The following is a 17,402-nucleotide window of genomic DNA, read 5'->3' on the forward strand; positions in this document are numbered from 1 at the left end:
ATGTACGATCAATGTGTACAACCCCCAAAAAAGTACATTATAACGCGTCCTGACATCGGAGATGGGCATCAGACGCGACTTGTTGTTGGTGAGAAACGGAGCTAAAGACTTCTACTCCGGTGTCAGGACGTGTTATAATGTACTTTTCTTGGGGTTGTACACATTGATCGTACATGGTCCACCCCTGTACCATGCGGTTTTTTTACCCTACATAGCACTATTTTTTTTCTGAGGTTGAATTGTGGAGTAATTACAAATTACGGTATTCTCATATCATTACACGTAATGAGATTAAACTTATTCTAGAAAATAGCTACTTTTTTCGGTAATTTGCATGAGGATTTTACGCGGGCAATTTTTTCTGGTTGCAATGGTTAAACTACGCCACTCTGTGCCTCATTTTAAGTGCAGTAATAATATTGATATATTGAGGCAGCTGTTACTTGCCTCCAAAAATAGTTCAGTACAATAGAGAACAAGAAAATTGTAAATAAACCATGGAATAAATGCTTCGAGTTTGTTTGTTTGTATGGTGCTTTTACGTTGCATGGAACCAGTGGTTATTCAGCAACGGGACCAACGGCTTTACGTGCCTTCCGAACACGTCGAGAGTAAACTTCTATCACCAGAAATACACATCTCTCACTCCTCAATGGAATGGCCGAGAATTGAACCCGCGGCCACTGTAGTGGAACGCTAATACCATACCAACCACGCCGCTGAGAATGCTTCGTGAGCATCTCAACTCTCCATTTTCAAAGAAATCTGACATTTTTTCTGCTTTTTATACATACTGAATATTTATTTGGTTTTTAAACAGTGAATATTTATTATGTGATTTTCAAAGTGCATCCACTGACAAATAATGTATTATTTTACAATCATAACGGGAATAGATAGCAGGAGCATTGTTGTAGTGCAAACTTTATATAGTAATAATTTTACTATTAAAAGAAAAAAGCAAGAATGGAGTTGAATGTGGAAGCAGCTTGGGGCTGAAAAGATGGTAGAGCTTTCTTTACTTCTTTGAAAGTGATGGAGATATAAAGTTTCATCTAACAGTTTTGACTAGTCAAAATGGAAGTATAGTAAAAAGACCTGTACTTCATAAGTTTTCCCATGCCAGGTTTCAAAATTAAAATAAACTGAATATGCTAGAAATCTGTGCAGTTCCGTAAAAGATTCCATATGACAAAATCTGCGTAAGTGGATACCTAAAAGAATAAAAATGTCATTGACACTTGAATGATTTAATAACAGCTAATAATAAAATACCAGTTACAACATCCAAATTTTTTTTCAATCTATTTACATCTTAAAAAAAAAAAAACAGACCTTAAAACCCATATTTTGCCTGAGTTTGCATTTTTGTCATCCGATTCTGAGCCCAATTGTTCTTGAGTTCCAGCTCTCTCTCCTTTGCTTGATGGGCAAGATATGTGATCTGGTGTTTCTGCTTTTGCTTTTGTGAAGGCAATCCTTCCTTTTTCTTGCTATAACTATGAGTTGGTTTCTCTTCTGAAAGGGCTTTTGTCATCCACTCGTCACGCGTCAATAATGCATCATCTGCACTGACATCAATGAAATTTATTTCTTCACCCTTTCCTCTTCGCTTTCCCATTAGCCTGATCATTGCCTCCTGATCAATATCTGCAGGTCCTTCTGATGACTGATCTTCAGGCTGGAATGAGTACTGAGATTCTGCTCGTTGCTGATCACTGGTCATCGACTCTACAGGCACATGATTAATCTGATTTTCATAATTAGGTTTAGCAGTTTCACCATAACTCTTAGTTTGCACTTCTGGCATGGTTGTCGCGATGGGTGGTAATGGCACAGCAGCAACAGCATCCAATGATGACTCGGACAATGAAAAGAAATCTGATGGTCCAGTATCCTCTCATCAGAGTCATTAACAACCCTCTGTCTTTTTGTCATATGCCATTTTTGCCTTTGCCTGAGTTGGTTTTGGTGACTTGCGTGCAGGAGGTGGTTTGGTCAAGACATAAGGTATGAGCGGACGCTTTGTTTCCTTAACTGAAATGTGCTTAGGTTCTGGAAGAAAAGAAAAGAGACCACTTCCTTTATTGGACGGTTGGACTTTCTTTCTTTCAGGCTCCTCCTTTGGTTCCTCTTCCTCTTCGTCTTCAGCAAACTGGAAAAACAAGAAAACAATAAATACTAGTCCAGGGAACAAAATTAATATGGTACTGTGCATAAATAAGCTTACAAAAAATAATACAAATTTCTAAGAAAACTATGATTCCATAAAAACATATGGTACAAGATTAAAAATAAAATAAGCAGAGCATTTCTACATACAACATAATTTCTATATGAAACTGACAGAATTTCAATGAAATTAAAACATTCAAAAGTTACTGAGCATACAAACTGGTAATGTTCAAGTAATAAACACTAAAATCTCTCTTTTCCTTAAAAGAAATTATGAAATATTATAACTTAAAATAACTAAAGAAAGAGAGTTTAATATAAGCAATATACTCTTCATTCTTAGGTTAGTGCAGGCAATGCATAATTTCACACTAACATCTAAATTAGGACAACATTGCCTTTTGGACTCTTAAGTAAATAATATCCAAGTTTCTCATGACGCTATGTCAATATGGCAGTGAAAGTAAAAAATTTTAATTTTAAGGTTCGGTTAGGACATCTTGGATTAATTGCCTTACTTTCCATATAGGCTATATGTAGTATGTATATGGAATACCCACTCAACCTTGTCTAAGGTACCCAAAAATATGAAATCTTTACACGTTGTTAAGAATGTCATTATTATTTTCTGAACACAGATTGCTCCAGTTACAGGCTCCTGAATGTGAAAGAGCCCACATACAAGGTTGTCTTAGACTAAAACAACAACAAACATATGTAATTCTAAGGTATTAATCATTTATCCCCTTGCAGGCATTAGAATTTGTTTTCACTTTCTGAGAACTTTTAAACCTCCTTGATGTATCCTAGGCTAACCAGCATCATGACTATTGTACAGTAGGCTAGATCTAGCCTAACCTACAGAAAACAATGAGGAAATTGTAGCACTGCCTATACCAGGCATAGTTAAAGCCTTATTGCCTAGAATTTAGTGAAATGGCTAAAAATAAAGCTAAATATGGGGATCGGTAGGCCAGCCTAGCGTTGACTACCATAGCCTACCTCTGAAGTGCTGGCACGAAAAATTTCACTTTGTAGCCTTCGCCTTCTTCTTGGGAGGCCCACTAGAAAACTTTGTACTTGATTCTGCCGTGTTGCTTTCTCTACTTTCTTTTATCTTGTTCAGCCACTTAGGGTAAAACATCAAAGCAGGCCACGCAGGCCAGCTACCATCAGTGCAAGCCACCCTCCGAAAAAGTACATTATAACGCGTCCTGACACCCGAGATGGGCATCAGTCGCGACTTGTTGTTGGTGAGAAACGGAGCTAAGACCTCTACTCTCCTTTCGAAGTAAGTATTTTCCCCAAAGTTAGAAATTAAGGCCAAATTTTAAGATTTAAACAGATTTAAACAGAGGGTACTGAAAATGGCGCCCACGGCAGTGGAAATCTCACCAAAACGCTTTAGAAATTTTTACTTACAACTAAAAATGTTTTCGAAGATTGACGCCATCTCGATGTTTACGGAGTAGCTTGTGTCAATAAACTAACCATTTCCTGTGATAAATCCGCACACCACTTGTACCCACAGACGCTGGAGCACTTTTTTTATCACAACAATCGAAACACGATTTCTCATCAACAACAAGCCAGGCGTAAACAGCTGTTGGGGTAGAAGATGACGAGAAGCGTGCTCTTGGCTAATTTGTAAATAAGTAGTAAAACATCAATATTTTACATATTTATGATGATTAATTTGAAAATATTCGTTATTGAAAAAGTAACTCGACTCTGACTCAAATTTAAGTAATTATTTTTCTGAATTAGAACGTTCTTTCAAGTTCTGTATTATGACGTCACGACATCTTGACTTTCGTACCTATTGTAAATAATTGCTATACTCAACTGTCATTGCAGAACAGTTTACCAGTTATTCATGCAGATTGTTATCAGCTATACATGTAATTGTTATAATCGTAATGCGCATATATATCTTTATTATTTACTTTTTGGATATATGAAGATGTTTTACTGCTGGATTATCGCCGTAGTGTGACGCAATCGTTTTCGGTCCATGGCCTCTTGTCTGTTTTTTCGCACCATAAGAAATTATGGGGCCGAATTTGCAATGACCAGAAAGTCGTTAAAAGAGGAAAAGTTGCATTGAGGGGCATAGGGGGTTTTGACTGAGAAAAATACAAATTTATTCAATAGCTAGCTTGTAAAAAATACTTGGTTATAAAACTTGATTGACAACTAAGCAGCATGTCTACTATGGGTTTCAGAGACAGTGCAAAGCAGGTTTTTGGGCAATACCTATTTCTGTAACGAACACTCTTAACAGAACGAGATTTTGCTATAGTGCATTACACCCAGTGCCGTAATTTATAAGGGTATCGTGAATCACTAATCGTAAAGAATAACGACACTTGTCCTTGTACCAAGAGACAAAAACTCCATTATGCAGAAATGGATACGAACACGCGTATAAAGCTCCACCTACCCTCTCCCCAACCCCCCCCCCACCATCCCTTTTCTTCTTCGTTCCTCCGCCTTCCTTTCTCTCTCTCTCTCTCTCTCTCTTGCCATTCGGTATGTGTTGACCCTCCAAACTGGGTATAAGACTACACACAAAAACGTTGAAATTGGTGAAATTAGGCTATGTATTGGAAGTATATATACATAAATATTAAAGCAATTTTATCATTATTGCATTACTATGACAACTAGAATTCATGGAAACAGTTTTATAACCTGTTAAGCGTCACCCACGTAATAATACGTTTACCGCGATCTACTCGGTAGCGCCTTCAACGGGATATTACGTTCAAGACTTTAACTGTGCTTGTCAAGTCGTCAGCCCCGTAATAATACGTTTACTCGCATAGAAAGTGTAGGAACATCATTTGGTAACACTCTCAGCACATGGGAAACTTATTTCCAGCCTGGCAACTCTTTCCTGGTGGTCGCTTATGCTAGAAAACTGCCTGTCCCTGTTGGTTTTCTTTCAATATGCTTCGGGACAAATTGGATTTCGCGTCTTTCACAATGAATGTCCCAAAGAGGAGGCATATTTCTTTAGGTGAGATCAATCAAATACTAGATGAGGAGTGTGATATTGATAACCTATTTGATGATGAGAGCTCTAGTTCTGAATCCTCCAGTGATGATACAAACTTTTCTTCCAATTGCGGGAGTGAAGATGACTTTTCTTTGCCGAGTGACTGGACTCCGAGAGAGAGAGATGAGAGAGAGAGAGAGAGAGAGAGAGAGAGAAGAGAGAGAGAGAGAGAGAGATTTCCAACAGTTAATTACAGTATGAATAACAAGCATAAAAATCAATATTAACTTTGAAAAACTATCATCAGTGCTATGATCCCTGATTACAAAAAAAGCGTGACGGTACGTTAGCAGCGAGCTCATCAGGGGCGGACGCTTAACAGGATAATGGAACGGCGTATGTGTGAAGCCTCCCACTAATGTGGCAACGATGATTTTGCCATTCTTAGCATGCAAACATTAAAGCATGCAAACATTAAAGGTTACATTTATTTCTGGCATACGATTATTTAAGAAATTCAAAATACTAATAAAGACTGAAATCAATGAAAAGTGCTAGCAAAAACTAAAAAGCAAAAAAAAAAAAAAAAAACGTAGTCGTTCCTCTATGCAACTTTTCCGTATTCGTTCCTCTATGGTTTTCGGCAGCCAGATGTACGAAAACGTTAGAAACATTTGATTTTATCTACGTTAGAAATATCTGTAATTTTTCGGGGTAATTTGGTTGCAAAAAAGGGATAATATACATGAATTAAATCAAAATTTTTAAATAAAAATGTAAATTTAAACTAAATAACGAGTAAAGTAAACAGTTTAGGGAATAAAACTTTGCAGTTTCGTCGTCTGTCGTCGTCTGTCGTCGTCTGCTGTTTGTAATTGTGTTTATGGCGCGCGCGCTTAGAAACCAGGAACAGCAACGGGTTTAAAGTGCAATGTGGAGTGAACTGAGACCAAAATGTGTATAATAACAATCAAATAAGCACTGTGGAGTTTCAGTTGTGATGGCAGTAAGGATAAAAACCGCCGATTACAAGGTAAGAATGAATTCAGTTCCAACCATAACCCCGGGAATAACAAGTTTCATACTTTCACTAATATAGGCAACAAAATGTTGTTTAATTGTGCTGATTACAACTGCAATCTTGAGTAAGATCAATAAACGTTACATACATACGCTAACATTGTTCAAATGAGTGCTGGGAAGGCTGGGGAAAGATGGTGTCCGTCACTGATGAGAACCGTCCATGAAAAACTACCGGCCATATTGGATTTCAAAACTGCCTTGAAAACATATTTTACGAAGAGCTCACATGCTTATTTTAGTTCGTATGGGGCTTTCATATATCACAATATGTTGACGAAACTTCAGTCTTTTAAATGGTATGCTTAGAGTTGCAATTGTATTCATGTTTCACCAATTAAATATCGAGTGAATAAGACCCGTCTACCGTGATGAGGGTTGGCCTGTACTGATGTTTCCCCCTATCAGCTGTAGGGACATCAGTAAGCTCATCTTCCACTTCACCTACGGCCGTCTGCAATGAATCTATTGGCACTGCTTCCGGTATCGATGCTAAAATGTTCGGTTTTATCTCTGTAGTGGTTTTCATCCTCATCGACGATATCGTCTATCCCTGAGGGTAAACCAGAGTCTGAAGGTGATTTTTGTTCTGAATTGACATTTGCACTGGCGATGGGAGATATTTCGGTATGCCCATCACTATCGTTCTTTTCGGGAGATATTTTTGCATTTTTATCATTTTGAACACCATTCACTTGTTGTTCGACTTCTTCTGAGTCGCTTCCAATGTCACTGTCATCGCTATATGCCACCAAAGCCATGTTTTTAATCGAGAATATAACGTTTGCTCCGTTGACTTCGAATAAGGAAGGAGCTTTTGTTTACGTTCTTCCCGCGTTCGTTTGAGAGGAAGATCACCATAGAATATATCACTATTTGTTATACCATATTATGATTGATTTCATGCTATCAACAGCAAATAATATACCATATATGTATAAGGTATACATATGATATATCAAAACCTGTCTCAAGTAACGTATTTGTAAAAATACTATTTGGATAAGGTTATTCTTCAAATACATCCGAACACCGACGAAAGCCGTGCCGTGATTGGCTGATCGCGAGAAAAGCAAATAAAAACAAAAATAGATTTTCTTGCAAGGCCAGGCTGTCTACGTAATTCGTGTTTTGATCTTAGGCCAAAAGTGGAATCACAGCGTCAGTTCCAGTTGCCACCAGTGAAGACAAAATAAAATATTTAAAATCGTTATTTGTAAAATTGATCTCTTGAATATTAAGAGTTCAAAACCTTTCCCCGAAAGTAGATTGGTCACCAAGAAATCTTGAAGTTCACCATACCATTTTTTTAACACAATAACAGGCAGGCCGGATTTGTCTATGAAAAGTGCTTTTGATTCTTGATTACAAAAATGAGACCCAGTGTTATAAATAAGTTACGTCTAGTTAAAGAGATGTCGTAAGGTGCGGGACCCAGTGTGACGCAGATATACAATGTGAACGTTATGAACAGGTTTGCCCACGATTTAACAGTTAAATGTCTTTAGTTAAGAGCTCTTTGATTTTCAAAATGGTCATAATACATCTTTGATTCACAATAGATAATTTTGAAACGACGGTATCGCTTAATTTAATAATATAGGTGTCAAAGTCGACGAATATCTCAGGTCTAATGAATGGCAAATTGACATTTCACGCATATATATATATATATATATATATATATATATATATATATATATATATATATATATATATATATATAATACCATACAGATGTAGCCTCAGTGTATGAGAGAGAAGGAGAGGGAGAGAGAGAGAGAGAGCTTAGGCATTCCATAATGACTTACAATACACGTGTATCGATAGACGTGGTTGAACAGTTACATTCTTTGCAACTGCAGAACTCTTAAGTGGCATAAATTAAAAGTTTGCAAATGCTGAAGTACAACGGTTAAAATCGTTAAAACCACTGTCGAAGTTCAACATTTTAAACAGTTTGGAAAATTTTAGAAGACTGCAGTATTAACGAATGAACTGGAGCGAATTACTGTTCTGATAAATCATAGGAAGTATGATAGACTCATCGCATCGACAACATGATAGATGCATGCTAAGAAATTGTAGAGTAATGTCGGATTTAGTTTGTGATTGAACTAATCGTCAAGTAGCACCGGGAACTATAAGACTTTGAGGAAAAAGAAGAAATTTTATCAAACGAAGTATGCAACTGTTTAGACAGTAACAAGAGATGCGCAGTCTCTTTCGCGGACTACTGAACTGATAGCGTTTGGGATTAGATAATGCTATCAGTGAGTTTTTACGTTCTCTATGGCGTGTTTACAAATGTAACTGCCTTGGTCTCACATTTACGAATTCAGATGGGACTTGATAATTTAGAAAGAAGAAGAAACGGCGACAATAACCGAAGTAAATAAATTTTAAAAAAGCAAGGAAAGCCTGAAGGCAGATGAAAAAAGGGGTCGAAAAGAGATCAGCTCTGACTGACACGTACTACTAGTTAGTGTCTGTATCTATGCAGAGAGACAGAGAAAGAGAGAGAGGCGAAGTAATCGATGTTATACATCCAACACCAGACAGGCACCTTTAGGTCTCCATTCTTTGCTTAACAATGACATTAACTCCAAACAAAAAGAGAAAAAAAGATTCTTTCCACTGTGATTTCAAAGGAATTCCCGCTGAAGGCAGTTCATAGGACCCAGCTGGGTTGGACAATGCTTCGTCATGCTGCTAATATTACACTGAATTGTCAGAGTTGATATGTACAAAAGGGTATTCGGTGCACACTTATTATTATTATTATTATTATTATTATTATTATTATTATTATTATTATTATTAGTCGATGTTACAATGGGTTTTTGTTGTATTGTTATACTTGCTGGAGTAAAAAATAGAATAACAAACATATGACATAGTCAGCGATCACTGTAATATGAAGCGTCCACGTGTACGTCATTTCAGATATCAACATTTAGATGTTTGCCTAGAGACGAGAATGTCACCATTTGGTTTTTAAAGTTCAAAATGCTGCCACCGGAATTGTATAGTTAATATAATTTTGAATTTAAGCCATTATGATGCATTCCATGTTGAAACAAGGAGTGCTCAGAAAGCTGTATATGATTCCAAACTATCAGCCATTTATTTCAAGAAGCTTATACTACCCTTTCAGGTAAAGTGGTAGGTAGCAATACATAGACCTATATCGCCCATCCCTGAAACATCATTGTGACCAAGAGTTTCTCTTGAGTCGAAATTGTTGGAGATCACTAAAAGAACAATAAAATTATCAAAAGTGGTGGAGGAGCCGACAAACTTACAGTGGTGCTGAAGTAGTAGAACAGGAAGACATGTTTGCAGTCGAGTGATGTACGAAAAAAAAAGAAGAAAAAAAGCGGTGGCCCCAAATGTTGCTCAAGAGTTTTTTTTTTTTTTTTTTTTTTGTTTTTATGTAACCCTCGTCAGTGATGCATACTTGCCTGAACATTTTGTGAATGATTTTTAGTAATGAAACAATCATTAGGTAGATTCATACAAGTGAGATAGTTTCCAGCCACAGGCCATAGTAGGTCTAGTTTTCTCTTTAATCTGTTTACGAGAGAGCAAGCGACTCCAAACCACTAACTTGAACAGCAATCAGGCCATTATGCATAATGTGCTTATTAAGCATCACACGCATGCATGAGACATTGCTATGACAACCAAACAACAAGGTCATAGGAGGGAATGGGTCGATCTGCACCGGTTAAACAGAGAAACTCCAGACCCACTGTACTTGGTGCAAAGTGATGTTAAGAGTTGGCCAGATGTTACTGATACAAATACGCTGGAAGGTGCAGGCGTTACTTAGATGGTCTTTGTATGAAGGCCTATGGATAAAATAGCCTCCACATGGAATTTCAAGTGACTATCATATTTTTTTCCAGTAACTTATATTGAATATTCATGGGAATTTTCCTGCTTGAATCTTATCAGTTATCCACCCAACGTTATTCCATCACAGTCATAATCACCATGAGTATTACCATCATGCTCCTTAACCCCCTCCTCCTCCCCCCCCACCGCCCCCCCCACCCCCTCTCTCTCTCATCTCTCCCTGATCTCTCTCCTCTCTCCATCACCCTCTTCTTCATCATCTCTCCTTTCCTCCTCCTCTCTCTCTCTCTCTCTCTCTCTATCTCTCTCTCTCTCTCTCTCCCTTCATATAGCGGCGTCAGCAATCCATTTGTGATACAGATACCAGATAACTCAGTTTATCTCAGAATGCTTGTGACGTTAAAAAAAATCGACAAGAAAAAATTCCCAGTTACTCTATTCGTCAGTAAGTGAAGTCGTTTTGCATCTATATGGTACTAATAACCAGTTCTCCAAATTCTTGCGCATAGTGAAGCAACACCAATCCTGGTAACACCTTATGAAATCGAAAAATTGAAATATCAATAAGTGGTCAGATATTATATTATACATCCAGGTTTTTTTGCATGTTTACTTAGGTACTGCGATATATATATATATCTAATAATAATATTATATATATATATATATATATATATATATAGATATATATATATATATATATATATAATATATATTATTTTAATATACCACTTTGCATTCAATTTACCAAAAAAACTACTACCTTTTTATATATTCTTCAAAGCCAGCCAAGCGCAAATTCATCTTTTCCCTAAAACAGTATCTTTCACTCTTAATTCTTCACTATTCCTAGACCATATACTCACTATCCACTATTACAAATACAACTATCTTTATGCTACAAGCAGTACCCATACCACAGGTTTAAACCTTTCTCTAAGACCCGAGAAACATACATTCCTTGCATTTCCGATTCTTACACAGACTTCTCTGCCATCTTTGCCTCACTATATATCAAAATATGTAGCTTTGTCCTTACTCTAATGTAGCTGTTATCGAACAGTTTTTCCTCACTGCACCGCTTTCTTTCTCTTTAAATCTCATTTAATAGAATTTTATTTGTCCCCTTAACGGCAGATGAACCTTTTTGCATGAGGCCACTGTTAATCATACCATCCCTCCCTTGAATTCCCGGAAAATAAAGCACTTTTTTCCTCCTTGTGTGGCGTGAGTCACCAAAATTGCAGGCGACGATGAGTTGCTGCACCATAAAAACATGTAGTTATTTGCATGTAACGAGGGAAGTTTTGGACATGATTAAGCAAAAAGAAGAAATCAATAAAAAATAAAAAAAAGTGATTGTCTTTTCGTTTCTTGGGAACCACCTCCGGAGTCTGGGGGAACTATTAAATTATATAATATATATATATATATATATCTATATATATATATATATATATATATATATATATATTTGACAACTGAACAATACGATGGCAGTAATTATTAACGGTAAATGGCCACCAACTATGATTGTCAATTTGTCATATCGACCGCTAAAAGACTCCTCGTCGAGGGGAGGGAAACTGCTTGATGCGTTTGTGCATTATGTAATGTGATACCTATGAATGATTTTACTATGACGACTGAATGGCAATTTAGAAATAACGAATAAGACAAAACGGGCCATCTATAACTGCCATAGTGACCGCTAAAAACGGGTCCTCGTCGTTTTCTACGGACGCCTCCGATCCAACCAACCATCCGCCACACAGTCACAGTCAGTAGTAGTGTCCTTCCAACATGGCCGCTTTCTAAACGAGTCGCAGCAGAAGAAAGGGAAGAAAAAACAATGCCCTCCTGAGCTGTATTATGGCCGATGTAGGCGACAAGACTAAAATCAAGAAAAAGATACGCAAAGTGTTCCAAGGTAAGGCGTTTCTGAAGACCTTTTCCGGCCGAGGAAGAAGGGACGACGTCGACGTCGTCGTCGATCGACGAGCCCTCTGGAATGGTGGTGGTGGTGGTGTGGGGTTGACGTCGACCCTTTTTTCGGGGGGAGTCATAATATCAGACCGTTCTGGGTGACCACGTCGATTAAGAGCTTTCCTAGTTATTCTTCATTGTTCATTACAGGTGATACAGGGGAATACGGTTCATAATGGCGCCGTCGAAGTCCGTTGGAGCCGTTGGAATGGTGTTGGGTTTTTGACGTCGACGTTTTGGGCGTCGAAATGATATAATTTCGCAGCTGTGTCTGTCGGAACCGACAACGTGATTTTATCCTGTATAGTTTACTCACGCTCTTATTACAGTTAATACAGGCGTCGATTGCTGAAATAGTCGACTGTAAAAGCTCCGTTTCAAAGTACATACATAGATAGACCCCAAGAAGTTTCACTCGTTTTTCGTAGCTTTTAATAACTAAATACGTATGTATAAATAGGTGGGCTATATATCCTCACAGGCCTAACTTCTCATTGTACATTTTTTTAACCCCAAAACACTTACATAGGCTCATTTTTCCCTTAATTCGTTCGTGAACACGTAAAAAGGATTGTTTTAGGAATATTTTTTAAGGCCTTAAGGAAATCATCCTGTCTTCGATGCTGCCCAGGCTGTCAAGGTTAACCTGTGTCGTAGGCCTAATGTCGGTTAGGCTACCATTTATTATATATATATTTTTTTAAAACGTCATAGGCAAGGCCTATTTTGGCCAAGGTACATTTTACTTTTTTTTTTTCATTAAAACTTGTGTAATAGACTAAGCCTGTTTTTGGTTATGGTACCATTTATTTAATTTTTCTAATGTTTCAGAGACGAGGCTTATGTTGGTTAGGGCGACGCTCACTTTTCATCCTCAAACTTTGTCTCATACCTACGTTGATTAGGGTACCATTTATTTTAATTTAGTTTTTAAAAATCTGTTTCATAAGACCTATGGTGGTTATGGTGATGTCCATTTTTGTTCTCAAACTTTGTAATATCTACCTAGGCTTATGTATGTTAAGGCACCATTCATTATCCTTATTTTTTCCTTTAAACTTATGTCATAGACAAGGCCTATGTTGATTAGGGGGTAGATCTAGGGTACTTATCCACAGCGTCCTAGACTATGGCAGTTCTGGTTTTTCTATGCAGTTTTACCTACTGAACAAAATTTTTTAAGTAATATTTATTCAGACGACTGTAATTAACCCCCCAGGGGCCAGTACTAAACACGGCGAAATACATTGGATGCCCCAATCCCTAGTGGATGTCATATCCGTGGTTACGTTCCTTGCAGTCCATGCGAACTGCTTCTGTAGAAATACCGATTAGGGTACCATTTATATTTTTTTCCTTGTCATAGGCTAGATGTGTTGATTAGGGCAGGCCATTTAACCATCTTCGTTTTCCCCTTGACCTGTGTCATAGGTTAGCCTAGGTGTGTGTTGATTATGGTAACGTTTATTTTATACTTTTTATTCCCCTTAAGGGGGCCAGCCAGAACCCTAATATGTATATGGGGGTATAGGGCAAAAAATGCAGTCATGAAAAAAATTCATGGAGCTTCATATGGCAATTGAGGATACGTATATGAAATATTTCGTCAAAATTCCTCTTACTTTCATAGTTACAGGGTAATTAGTTAACGTAAGTCAGTAAGCCTAAAACATTGATCCATAGAAGAAAATGCAATATTTCTTCTATTATTGTAAATTTTGATAATTAATGTCAAAGAAATTGGGAGAAATGGCATTTGTAGACATTCCCCGAGTCGAGAAGGGACTTCACTCAGCTACCAAGTCCAAGTCATGATTTAGTGCGATCACAAACCTCAAGTAGTCTACACGTTCGAGTTTTACCTCTGACATTTGCCTGCTTTTACGTATGTTTTTAGGTATGTTTAAGCAAGAATTTCATCATGCCAATGAGGAAAAGACAAAGGAACAAGGGGAAGTTCATCTCGCTAATATACGGACGAAGAAAAATACGCTCAAGTATTATTACAGAATATCAATATACGCTAGTTAGTGAAGAGAGAGGGGGGGGTTGCGTAGTAACGCCCCCACCGTCTTGCCTGACAACACACGTTACACTGTGCCCAAGGCTACGATCTTTGAGCTAAGAGATCTTCATTTATGGTAAATAACATAGTTTTGGGTTTTTTAATACCCTAAATGGAATTGAAATTCATAATAATCCATTATTTATGTAAATCGTCTTTGTAAAAAGAGAGTACACCTTCGAGTTTCACCTCTGACATTCTCTTTCATTACATACATTTGTTTTTCTTTGTTTCGGCAAGAATTTCACCATATCAAGAGAAAAATACAAGGAAAAAATCTCGCTAACATCAGAAGAAGAAAATTCACTGTAATAAGCCGAGTTAGTGAAGGGGAGAGAGAGAGAGTTGCGTAGGAAGGAGTGCCCCATCTTGCTCAAGCAGTGCCCCAGGCTACGATATATGAGCAAATTATGATAAATAAAATATTTTTGGTTTATTAATACACAGAAAAGAAATATACATTCATAATAATCATTATTATTAACATGTCTTTATAGAAAATACGAAGGAAAAACTGTCTTTATAGAAATACGAAGGAAAACTTTGAACGCCCGTTATCTCAAAACTATACTTATTGACCTTCAAAATCTATCTTCTCACTTAGTTTTAAAGCTATAACATTGGAATTCGGTACATAACCCGGAAAGACATTATTGAACAATAAAATTTTTTTTTTTTTTTTTTTTTTTTTTTTTTTTCTCCTGATTTATAGGGTTTATTTTTTTGTTTTTTACCATATTGAAAAAATTCATATCTAGCCAAAAAAATTACTTTTAGAAAAAAAAACTCCTCATTTGATTGGAGGTCTACATCAGGTCTATATATGTATGGTAGTAATCCTAGGTCTTAATATTAAATATCAAGGAGGGATAAAAATTTGAAAAATGGTGGGTTATTTTCGGGATAAATCACCTGGCGTCACAAAACCGAAGGTCAGAGGCGAAAATCATATGCGTTTGGAGATGTCCCAAGTCACCTTATTAAGTGGTTAGGATGAATAATCAATGTCCTGTCCTTAAAAAATGGCATTAGCCGGCCAGCCCCCTTAACCTATGTTATAGGCCTTGGGCCCCTGTTTATCTTTCTACTTTTCCCCAAATTTTAACAACTTATTTATGAATAGCCTAAGGCAAGTGAAGGTATTTCTACCGAAGCAGTCCACACGGACTGCAAGAAACATAACCGCGGATACGATATCCACTAGGGATTGGGGGCCGTCCAATGTATTTCGCCTTGTTTAGTACTGACCCCTGGGGGTTAATTATAGTTGTCCGAATAAATATTACTTAAAATTCTTGTTCAGTAGGTGAAACTGCGTAGTAAAACCGCAACTCCCATAGTCTAGGCCGCCGCGGATAAGTACCCTAGATCTACCCAAGTGAATCATGATCATATTTGATCTGGTGGTGTTGGCATTTTTGTGTGGGGTAGGGTTGCTTAGGCCTGCTTGGTAGTAGACTAGATTTGTGATAAGCCTGCATAGGCCTAGCTAGTGGAGTATTTGGTCAAACTGAAGACTACTACCTACTGCGTCCTTATGGTGTTGGTGTCTCTTAGTTTACATGCGAAACGGGTACTGTGTATAGCACCAAAACATGCAATGAACATAAAACAAATGCAAAAAAAAATAGTAAATATACCATAAAGATAAACTTCAGATATAAACATTAGACAAAATCTTAAGCAACAGGCAGTAAATATTCTGTTTGTAATATTATCTTTTAAGTTTTAACATTATTTTTAAAAAGTTCTAAATGTAAAGGTTATTTGTTCCGATACGTAATTACAAAAACCCTCGGTCCCTTTAACAATAGGAAGTAGCTAGCGGCAGCTGGAACGGTCGTAAGCTTCGAACAAGGGGAGAACGGTAGTTAACTGCTTGTCCGATCGTCGCGCGACTGGGAGTGAAACAAACCACTTTTGCTTTCGGCCGTGTGTGGGAAGGACGTGTTCGCCATCGCTCTGCCCGCTTTGTCGTTTGCTTTCACTTTGAGTATTTGCTTCTCTTTCTGTATAAATCAGGAGTGACTGTAAGTACTTTTACAATTCTATTGATAACTTGCAATGAGTGAATTGGAAGAGATGGAGATTTCACCGCGCCCTCCAGTCGCCCGTAGAGTGTCCCCCGGGGCTGAGGGGCGTAGATGTGGAGGGTTTCAGGTCATTTCGTTGATGTGGACCCCCATGAGGTTTGTACTCGTTGCCGGGGGCGAGAGTGCTCCCGCAACGAAACCTTGTGTCACTTGGTGTTAATTGGTCCGAGGCGCAGTGGGTGCTGTACGAGGGCAGGAAGAGACTTAGGCCGGCCAAGAAGTCATCGGAAAGTCCAGTGACTCCTTTGGTGACGGACACTTCGTCCTCTTTCCTGCCCCCCGGCCAGCCCCCACGTTTCGCGCCTTCCCCTGCGGGGGGGGTAGCGGAGTCCTTTTCCTCTCTCGATCCGTCGAGTGTGGAGGAGGGCGCCCGCTACCCGGACGTACAGCTGTACTCGGGGTCTTCCGTACGCTCTGGGGGGGGTGTCTCTTCCCCAGGGCGTGAGGAAGCCCCTCCAACTAACCCGACTATTGTCTCCGCAGGTGTGCCATCAGCGAAAGGACGACTTTGGACAGGTGTGGGAGTCGCTGGGACTGCAGGGAGTGCCCAGCATCCAGGGGTTTGCTTCCAGCGGTTTGGCGGGGGTCGGCTTGGTGGTCACTCATGGTGCGGTGACCACAACTACCACCACAATAACGACACCAGCGTATGAGATGCCACCACATCTGTATATAGTTCCCATATAATGTCGGTGACAACCCACGGTGGCTATACAAAAACCAATTGCTGCCGTGCCAAGGAGGACGGTGCCACCACCACCTGGATTTTTTCCTTTGCCGACCCCGGACTTCCGCTGCCCAAAGAGTACCCCCCTGGACCTGCCGCCAGTGCCACGGATGTCGGTAACTGCCGACAGGACGCCTGGCTCTCCCGTGGTACCTGCCGTGCCTGCCGTACCTGCTGCCGTTCCAGCCACTCTTTCCATTTCAGATCGGCCTGCAACTTTCCCTTTCATATGTTCCTGCCGTTCCTGCTGTTCCCTTGTTCGGACCTGTTCCTGTTGTTCCTGCTGCTGGTGTTGCTGTCACAGGCTCAGGTCTTTCCGGACAGGTGCAGTCGGGCCCTGTTGCTTCGGCAACTGCCCCGGCTCCTCCTGGATGGAAGACTGACGTCTGTTCTGCGGAGCCTGGCGAAGAAGAA

General features: G+C 38.8%; 1 protein-coding gene across 1 annotated transcript; it reads right to left on the minus strand.

The window, feature by feature from the left end:
* Positions 1-1,234: 1,234 nt before the first annotated feature.
* Positions 1,235-7,109, minus strand: LOC135209526 (proline-rich protein PRCC-like). The gene is given in 4 exon segments (XM_064242178.1): positions 1,235-1,897; positions 1,928-2,210; positions 6,646-6,758; positions 6,760-7,109. Coding segments are annotated over 4 exon segments (1,215 nt in total). The 5' UTR covers positions 7,018-7,109; the 3' UTR covers positions 1,235-1,336.
* Between the last annotated feature and the right edge of the window lie 10,293 nt (positions 7,110-17,402).

This window comes from Macrobrachium nipponense, chromosome 38 (assembly GCF_015104395.2).
Source record: "Macrobrachium nipponense isolate FS-2020 chromosome 38, ASM1510439v2, whole genome shotgun sequence".
In the NCBI taxonomy this organism is placed as follows: Eukaryota; Metazoa; Arthropoda; class Malacostraca; order Decapoda; family Palaemonidae; genus Macrobrachium; species Macrobrachium nipponense.